At 67.0% G+C, this 8,692-nt stretch overlaps 2 protein-coding genes across 2 annotated transcripts; one reads left to right on the top strand and one right to left on the bottom strand.

Moving 5' to 3' along the window:
* Positions 1-3,349: 3,349 nt before the first annotated feature.
* EMIHUDRAFT_115759 (hypothetical protein) lies at positions 3,350-4,507 on the top strand (the record flags this gene model as incomplete). Its single annotated transcript, XM_005777274.1, has 1 exon — positions 3,350-4,507. The coding sequence occupies one exon, from the start codon at positions 3,350-3,352 to the stop codon at positions 4,505-4,507; it is 1,158 nt and encodes a 385-aa protein (XP_005777331.1).
* A 337-nt stretch (positions 4,508-4,844) lies between these two features.
* EMIHUDRAFT_469265 (hypothetical protein) lies at positions 4,845-8,094 on the bottom strand. The gene is made up of 5 exons (XM_005777275.1): positions 7,504-8,094; positions 6,931-7,319; positions 6,349-6,358; positions 5,986-6,023; positions 4,845-5,454 (listed from the first exon to the last, which is right to left on the bottom strand). The coding sequence occupies exons 1-5, from the start codon at positions 8,008-8,010 to the stop codon at positions 4,962-4,964; spliced, it is 1,437 nt and encodes a 478-aa protein (XP_005777332.1). The 5' UTR covers positions 8,011-8,094; the 3' UTR covers positions 4,845-4,961.
* Between the last annotated feature and the right edge of the window lie 598 nt (positions 8,095-8,692).

Genomic DNA, 8,692 nt, shown 5'->3' on the forward strand with positions numbered 1-8,692 from the left:
GTGCAACACGAAGCAGATCATGGAGCACATCGCTCAGCGCCAACTCGGCGCGGCGAGCGGTGCAGTCGTTGACGCCAAAAGTGAGCGTGAGCGCCTGGCCCTGCAGCATCATGCCGGTCACGTACTGTATCACCTCGCAATCGAGGCCGCGGCTGCGCTCCACACTCGTGCCTTCGCTCTCTCCTCCCTCTCCCCTCGATGCTGACGCCGGCGCTGACCTGCCGGTGAAGACGCCCCCCTGCTGCTGCTGGCGCGGCAGCGAGCCGATGCAAAACTCCGACCCGACCCGCCTCACCTGTCCGAGCAGCGGAGGGACACCGCGGTCAGCTCCGCTACGCCCGCCCCCCAACACACCTCGCAAGGGAGTGGGCACCTCAAAGGGTGGCGCGGAGCTGATCGTGAAGAAGAAGTGCGTGTAGTGGTGCCCAAAGGACGTGATGTTTTGCGGAAGCCGCTTGCCAGAGAGCGTGTCCTTGTACCCGCGGTGCAAGTGCGCGACGCCGAGCAGCTCTTCGCCTCCCGGGAGCGTCACAAACACGCCGTTGAGCGAGATGCGGCACTTCGCGGCGGCGCAGTCGAACTTGCACCCGCCGGCTCGCGCCAGGGCGACCAAGCGCGCGCTCGACTCGCAGCCGCCTACAAGAGCAGCGTTCCGCCTGACGGGCGCCAACCACATACCGACGGCGATGCGGCCGCCGTCGGGTGCGCGCCGACACGCATCCAGTCCAGCCCGCGGGTGACGTGAGCGACGCTGTCGACTCGCGCCCTCCGCCTCTGGCCCCTGGAGACATTCTTCTCGAGCCGCGACGTGCAGACGACGCCGGGGGAGAGCCAAGACATGAAGTAGAGCTCGCGCGAGGCGGCGGCACCGCTCGCCGGCGGCTGCCGCTCGAAGAAGGACTGGGAGCGGCCGCCGCATCTCTTGTCGCTCGCAGCCTTGCGATCGCCCACGGTGCGGCCGGGCCCGTCTCCGCCCCCGAGCGTGGCGACGAGGGAGGCGGGGCTTCCGACCAGCCTCAGGTGGAGCGGGCCGAAGCCGGAGGCGTAGCCCCTCCGCGGGAAGGTTCCGAGAAGGCTCACGCCTCCGCCGTGAGCGGTGAGCCGCGCGTCGACGACGGGAAGCAGCCCTTTGAGCGCCGACGCCTCGAGCAGTGGCGCCACGTCCGGAAGCTTTCGGTTGCCTCCCCGCCCGCTGCGGCGCGACGCGTTCCGGGCAGCAGCAGGCGCGCGTCCCGCAGCCGCGTCGTGGCTTCGGAGCCAGCTCCAGTGGAGCGGCCGCCAGCTCGCGCTGAGCAGCATGATGAGGGTGGCCTTGCGCCGACCGAATGCTGTCCGCGAGGCGTGCGAATACATGCGGAGTGGCCCCGTGAAGCCTCTGCACTGCGTCATCCAGTCGATGCGAACGCTCGCGACCATCGCGCATGAGCTGCACCCAAGGCTCTCCGCGAGTGCCTTGGGGATCGCGACGACCGACGGGTTGTACGCCTGCCTCTGGAAGACTCCGGGCAGCAGCAGCGTTTGCTGCGGCGCAGCGAGCACCCGCAGGGGCCGCCCAGCCAGGAAACTTGCCGCCGGCTGGTCGAAGAGGCCCCACGTCCCCATCCACATCTTCTTCTGCGAGTCGTGCCGCGAGACGTGCCGACCTGCGAGGCCCCACATCCCCACCCGGTGCTTCCGCTCGCGACGCCACTGGCAGAGCTTGGGCTGGCGACAGGCGAGACAGTTCGATGCGTTGCAGGTTCCGGATCCAGCGCGTGGCTCGAGCGCGTGCAGGCGCTGCATGAGAGCGCCAACTCGCGAAAAGAATTTAAATAATCCAACTCTCTCTCACAGCACTGTCCCTACAACATGACCTGGAGGCAAATGATCGGAGTGGGAGTCAGAAATGTGGTCCTTGCGCGAGGGGAGCTCGATAGACTCGAGGGGCCAGGATATGCAGCAAGGAGGGCGGAGCTGCGCCGAAAGGCGAAAGAAGCCGAGAGAACAAGGGAACGGCAGGCGGCGGCGGCGCAGGACGAGGCAGAAGAGAATGACGCGACAGAGGAGGAAGTGACAAGGGAGAGAACGACGAGAGTGGGACGGCCGCGAGGTGGCATGAAGGTTGCAGCGAGAATCGGCGAGAGACTGCGAAAAGAGATAGGAAGAGGCAGACTCCCTAGGGTGGGCGACGGCTAGCGCATCACACTCCTCTCCTTAAAATCCCTGTGTGGTGGCGGCGTGCCGTCCTCCCATCCCCCCCTTGGGTTGTCTGTTTTCTTTCTTTCTTTCAGCACTGTCCCTGAGAGATAGGAAGAGGCAGACTCCCTAGGGTGGGCGACGGATAGCGCACCACACACCTCTCCTTAAAATCCCTGTGTGGTGGCGGCGTGCCGTCCTCCCATCCCTCCCTTGGGTTGTCTGTTTTCTTTCTTTCTTTCAGCACTGTCCCTATAAACTCGAGGGGCCAGGATACGCCGCGAGGAGGACGGAGTTGCGCCGAAAGGCGAAAGAAGCCGCGAGAACAAGGGACCGGCAGGCGGCGGCGTCACAGGACGAGGCAGAAGGGAACGACGCGACAGAGGAGGAAATGACAAGGGAGAGAACGACGAGAGTGGGACGACCGCGAGGTGGCATGAAGGTTGCAGCGAGAGTCGGAGAGAGACTGCGAAGAGAGATAGGAAGAGGCAGACTCCCTAGGGTGGGCGACGGCTAGCGCACCACACACCTCTCCTTAAAATCCCTGTGTGGTGGCGGCGTGCCGTCCTCCCATCCCTCCCTTGGGTTGTCTGTTTTCTTTCTTTCTTTAGCACTGTCCCTCTGTGTTCGTGTGCGTCGCCCATCTCTCCCTGGAGATGACTGCTCTATTTATTTATTTAGCAGACAGGCTCGACACAGGTGCGAACTGGCGCGTGCTAGTACTATCACCGGCACACCACCGAAAAGAATTACACGCGGACTGGCGCGCACTGGCACTAACTCAGGCATACCTCGAAAAAGTTCGCCGCCAGCACGCTGCCACTACAAAGGCGTGGCTCGAGAAAAAGATTTAGAGCGGCACCTCACCCCAAGCCTAGCGCGCGGCGGTATTAACAAGTTCTAGGCCCTCCTCAAGGTGAAAGAGCTGTCTGTTCTAGACTCTCCTGGTGTGCTTGATCTGGTTCGGGCTTGTGGAAGTCTGCGTGCGTCCTTTGCTGGCGAGGATGCACTAGAAAAATGCACCTCGGGCGTTGCGTGCCCGACGCTGCTCCTCTCTGTGGCCGAGAGAGTGCGTGAACGCATGCACACGGGGCTGGCGACGGGGGGGGAGGCGGCGAGGTCGCACTACAGCGGGGGGAGAGACTGCGCAAAGTCAGCCACAAGAGGAGCCGCGATGTCTGCCGTCTCTGGCTCCAGAGCTTGGGCCGCAATTGCCTTGATGGTCGTCACCGTCGTCTGCGGCGCGAGCTCGACCCTCTGCGCCAAGATCATCTTCTTGCTCGAGGTGTACGACTCGGAGGGGCAGCCCACCAACTTTTTCAAGCCGCTGGTCGTCACCACGCTCGTGTATGGTTCGCTTCTCGCCTCGCTGCCGCTCCACGTCGCACAGTACAAGTTGCTGCGCGGATGGAGCACGCCGCTGCCACTGCCGCGGAGAGGAACCGTCCTCACCCTCCTATGGCCGGCAGTTTTTGACACGCTGGCTCTGACGTGCCTTCTCGTCGGACTGACAAAGGTGCGCGCTTCCGTTTACGAACCGATGCGAGGGTCGATCATCATCTTCACCGCAATCTTTCGTGCGGCGTTGCGCATGCCGCCCGTCTTGCAAGGTGGCCACCTTCTGGGAATCGTCTTGATCAGCGCGGCCGTTTGCCTGGTTGGCACCTCCGTGATGGTGGATTCCACGCCCGGGAGCGACCCGTCGAGCGGCATCCTCTGGATCACTTGCGGGTGCCTCCTTGTCGCGGCGCAGGCCGTGGCGGAGGAGAGAGTCATGGATTCGGACGGGAACGGCCCAGAGGCAACCACACCGCCCCTGGTTGTCAAGGGCATCGAAGCGGGGTGGGGAATGCTCTTGATGCTGTTCATCGCGCTGCCCATCGCTGCCCTCGCGCCGGGTGACGACGTCGGCGGCTGCTTTGAGAACTCGCGCGACTCTCTGGTCATCTTCTTCTCGCCAGACAACCCACTGCTGCGGATGATGATTTCCGCCTATCTGCTGGCAATGCGCTTCTACTCTCTCGGTGCCATCTTCGTCACTTTCTACCTCGACGGCTTGTGGCGCTCCATTACGGAGTCCTTCATCCCCCTGACGCTCTGGTTCTTCTCACTGCTGCTCTTCTACTTCTCCGACGGGGCCCATGGCGAAGCGTGGACTCGCCAATCTTGGCTCCAGCTCGCTGGCACCGCCATCCTCCTAGTTGGGGTCGCCATCTACAGCAGCGTCAAAGCTAGCTCTGCGGCCTCAGCGAGTGAGCGAGCGAGCGAGAGCGAGTCGATTCATCGGACACTCAGCCAGAAAGATCAACTGTCAGGAAGCGCGTCGAGCTGACACACCCTCAGACCGCCTGCTGCGTGCCGCGCACCCTACATTCTAAACCGCTACCCGCTACACAGTACGTCACTACACTCTAAAAAGTACCCCGGCACGCTGTGCTTTCATATGCCGTGGAGATGCGAGGGTCGCCCCCCCTGCCCCACCACTTTGTGTGTGTGGAGATGTTTACCTTACCTTACCTTACCTTCCATATGCCAGAGGCCGTGGCGCGTGGGGCTCACAGAGGCTCTGCCGAGTGTATCGATATGGCTTACGTGCCCCTCCCCCGGCCGCACGCATTCAACCGCCGTAGAGCGTAGCACGTTCGATTTCGAAAAGGGAAACGACCAGTGCATTTTTACAAAATTGTCTTTTTTCGCACATAATCTGTCCCACTTCTGAGTGATGGCACACAGCCACAAAAACGGCGTCGGCGAGCCACATACAACGGATACACACACGCGACGGCCTACGCTTCAGTTTCTAGCCGCACTAGCCTCAGCAAAGCCTGCTCCACGACCTCTTCCGAGCTCGCCGCCGACCCCTCCGCCGCGACGGCGCCGCTCGCCGCGCCGCTCGTCTCCCCGCAAGGCGACGACCGCAGCAGCGACCGCAGCAGCTGCCGCGGGTCCCTCGACCCGCCGTGGTGAAGCACTTCGGCGCACCACGCGCGGCCAGCGGCGCCCCCGAGGGCGTCGTGCGCGAAGCCCGCCCCACGCCACACGCGCGCGGCCACGGAGCGAGCGTACAGGTAGGCGTAATAGTGGCCACCGTAGCTCGCCAGGTGGCCAAACGAGCCGAGCCGCGCGCCCGCCTCCGCGGCAGCGGCGGACGGCAGCGGAACGGCGGTGTGCTTCGCGTGGAGGGAGGTGACCAGCGCCGCCGCCTCCTCCTGCGAGGGCGGCGAGGGGCTGCGGTGCAGCTCCAGGTCGAGCATCGCTTGCACGGCGTCGAGCTGCAGCCTACGGCCAGCGCTCGCCTCGAGGTCAGACACTCCCTCGTGGGGGAGAGGAGCAGGCGACAGGGAGGTGGCGGCCGCATCGCGCCGCCGAAGGGCACCGCCGAGACTGCGCGCGAGAGGGCCGCCGCCTCTGCCGGAGGGATCGGCGAGCCTGCTCGTGAGGAGGAGGAGGAGGAGGAGGTGAGGCGCGCGCGCGAGTCTGCCGGCTGCTCCTCCTCGGCGGGCGGGCGAGGCGCCGGTCTCCATGTGCGTGCTCCACGCCTCCAGGGCCGGCGGGTGCAGGGCGAGGCGCTCGAAGAGGACGGAAGGCACCTGTCGCAAGCGCGATTCGACTCGGCTGCCTCTCGGCTGCCTCTCGGCTGCCTCTCGGCTGCCTCTCGGCTGCCTCTCGGCTGCCTCTCGGCTGCCTCTCGGCTGCCTCTCGGCTGCATCTCGGCTGCGTCTCGGCTGCATCTCGGCTGCGTCTCGGCTGCATCTCGGCGAGGCCTCGACAAAATCGGGAGCGACGCGCAGCCCTCCAAAGTGGTGCGACGGGGCGCGCGAGAGCAAGGCGTGGAGGGCGTGCCCGACCTGAGGGGGGGGGGGGGGGGGGGTCCTCTTCCCTGGGGGGGGGGCCCCCCCCCCCTCTTTGGGGGCGGGGGGCGCCCCAGCTTTCCCGGGAGAAGGGGCTCCGAAATCAGCTCCAGCCCCAAACCCCCCCCAAAGAACGTGGGGAGGCCCCCCAAACAACTCTCCCCCTCCAGGGAGGGGGAGGGCTCGAACCGCGCTTCGGGCGAAGGAGGGGCCGACGCCCTCCCCTCCCCCCCCCCCTCCCTCCAGAGCAGCGCCAGGTAGTACTCCACATCTCCGCCACCGAGTGGCAGTCCGCCCTCCGGCTCCTCCCCCGCCGCGGGACCGGCCGGCGCCTGCAGCGAAAGTTCGGAGAGGGGGGTCCGGGAGGTGGGGAGGCCCGCCCGCCGCCTGGCTGTCTCTCGCCGCCTGGCTGCCTCTCGCCGCCTGCGCCGCCCTGTCCGCCGCGGCGCGAGCCCGGATGGCGGCGGCCTAGTCATTTGATTGATGGTTGGTGATGAGCCATCCATTCATTATGACGGATCGTCCGGGTGGCGGCGGCCTCGGCGCGCGCGGCCGGCATCAGCTCCGCGCAGAGCGAGGCGAGCGAGGCGAGCGCCTAGGGAGAGGCTAGGTAGAGGTGGCAGAGGCCCCTGAGACGCCACCGCGAGTGAGCGGGCGGCGGGGTGCGTGTGAGCGCGTCCGCGTGTGCGCGCGACCCTTGCTCCGGTGTGTGCGTGGACTTGTTGCGGGGGCGGGGTGATCGCCGCGGCGGGGCGCGCCTCCGCTGACGAGCGGCCGAGCCGGCCTCGAAGTGCTCTCAGGTACTCTCGGCTGGTCTCGGCTAGTCTCGGCTGCTCTCGGCTGGTCTCGCGCCGCCTCTGGCGAGCGCGCGAGGCGGCCCTCGCCCCAGCAGTAGTGCGCGTACGAGGCGTGGCCGGCGGCCGTGGCGAGGCGGGCGCGGGCGGAGAGCATCTCGCCCATCGCGGCCAGGGAGGCGGCGCCGAGGGCGGCGCGGGCGGAGGCGAGGTCGCGGCGCGACTGGGCGCAGCAGCAGTGGCGGAGTGCCTCGGTGAGGGCGTGCTGCTGCGGCGGGACGAGGAGCTGCGCCTCCCCTCGGCTCGACATGCCCACCCGCAGCCTGTGCGTCAGCCTCGCCGGCGCCGCGCGCAGCGCCGAGGCGGGCAGCCAGACGCCCTCCGAGCCTCGGGAGGGCGGCGCGGCGGCGGCGGCGGCGAAGCGAGAGGCGGCGGTGGCTGCCTCGGCATGCAGCGCCTCTAGCCGCGAGCGCTGCGGCGCCGGGAGGTGCGCGCCGTCCTGCGGGGGAGGGGAGAGGGCGGCCGCTCGGCGCTCGGCGCTGACGCTCTCGCAGGCGTGACGCTCCCTCCCTCTCCCTCTCCCTCTCCCTCTCCCTCTCCCTCTCCCTCTCCCTCTCCCTCTCCCTCTCCCTCTCCCTCTCCCTCCGACTCTCTCTCCCTCTTTCTCTCCCTCCCTCCCTCTCCTGCTCAAACTCGGAGACGAAGGCCCGAGCCAGCCTCGCCTCGGCCTCGCACAGCGGAGCCTCGTCCGCGCCACAGCCCGGGTCGCTCTCTCCGCAGCCCCGGTCGCTGCCTCCGCCGGTGGAGAGGGCGCTTGCACCACGTGCCGCTGCGGCAGCAGCCGCGTGCAGCTCCGCCGAGGTGTTGAGTCGGTGGAGCGTCTCGCACAGCTCGCCATGGGCCGCGTCGGCGGCCCGCACCATCTCCTCCTCCGGGTGGGCGGAGCGCGCCAGCTCGAGCGGGTCGACCAGCCCGCAGACGGTGCTCGAGAGGGCGTCGAGGCCACGCACGATGCGCCGTGGCGCCGCGGGCCCGCCCGAGCGGTGAGCCGAGATGACCGCGGCGGCGAGGGCGTCGCAGCGCGCCGCCGTCCGCCGGGCGAGCCGGGCGCAGTCGCTCGGGACGCCGAGGCCGGGCACGCCAAAGAGGACGGCGGTGCGACGCGGGAAGAGGGAGGCCAGCGAGGCCATGTCGCCCCGGCGTGGGCGGGATACGGCGCTGGAGGCGGCTGGGGCCTGAGGCGGGGTGAATGGCGGACGGAGGTTGGTCGAGAGGCTGGCGCCTTGTCGCTTGGGTCGAAAAAGAATTTTAAAATCACTAGTGTGGGACCTGCGGCGGTACCCGTCTCTGTTGTTCGGGCAGTGAGAGACGCAGGATCTGCACGCCAAAGTGGGCCACTCCGCATTTGCATTTTGGTTTAGGGTTGTCGGAGATCATCCATCAGCACTCATGTCTCATCAGTCAGTCACGTCAGTCAAAGCAGTTCGTGGCACTCATCAGTCAGTCACGTCAGTCAAAGCAGTTCGTGGCACTCATCAGTCAGACACGTCAGTCAAAGCAGTCGTGGCACGTGGAGCAGTCGCTGCATGCAACGGCGCCGCCACACGCTCCGGACGACCCCGACAACCGACACACCACGCACAATGGGAGGCTATCGCGCACGATCGGGCATCGCGCCGCAAACAACTCGCCGCACAGATGGGGGGGAGGCAGAATCCCACACACACCGGAGCAGCACAGACACCTTACACGTCAGCGCTCGCTCGATGTGGCCGGCGCTCTGTCCCCTCGGTCCTATCTCGCCTTTTCAACGGCGGCGTGCGGCCACGCGCCGCGCCGAGGCGGTCTCGGCGGGAGACCTCGGAGCCGCAC

This window comes from Emiliania huxleyi (assembly GCF_000372725.1).
Source record: "Emiliania huxleyi CCMP1516 unplaced genomic scaffold EMIHUscaffold_263, whole genome shotgun sequence".
Lineage (NCBI taxonomy): Eukaryota > Haptophyta > Isochrysidales > Noelaerhabdaceae > Emiliania > Emiliania huxleyi.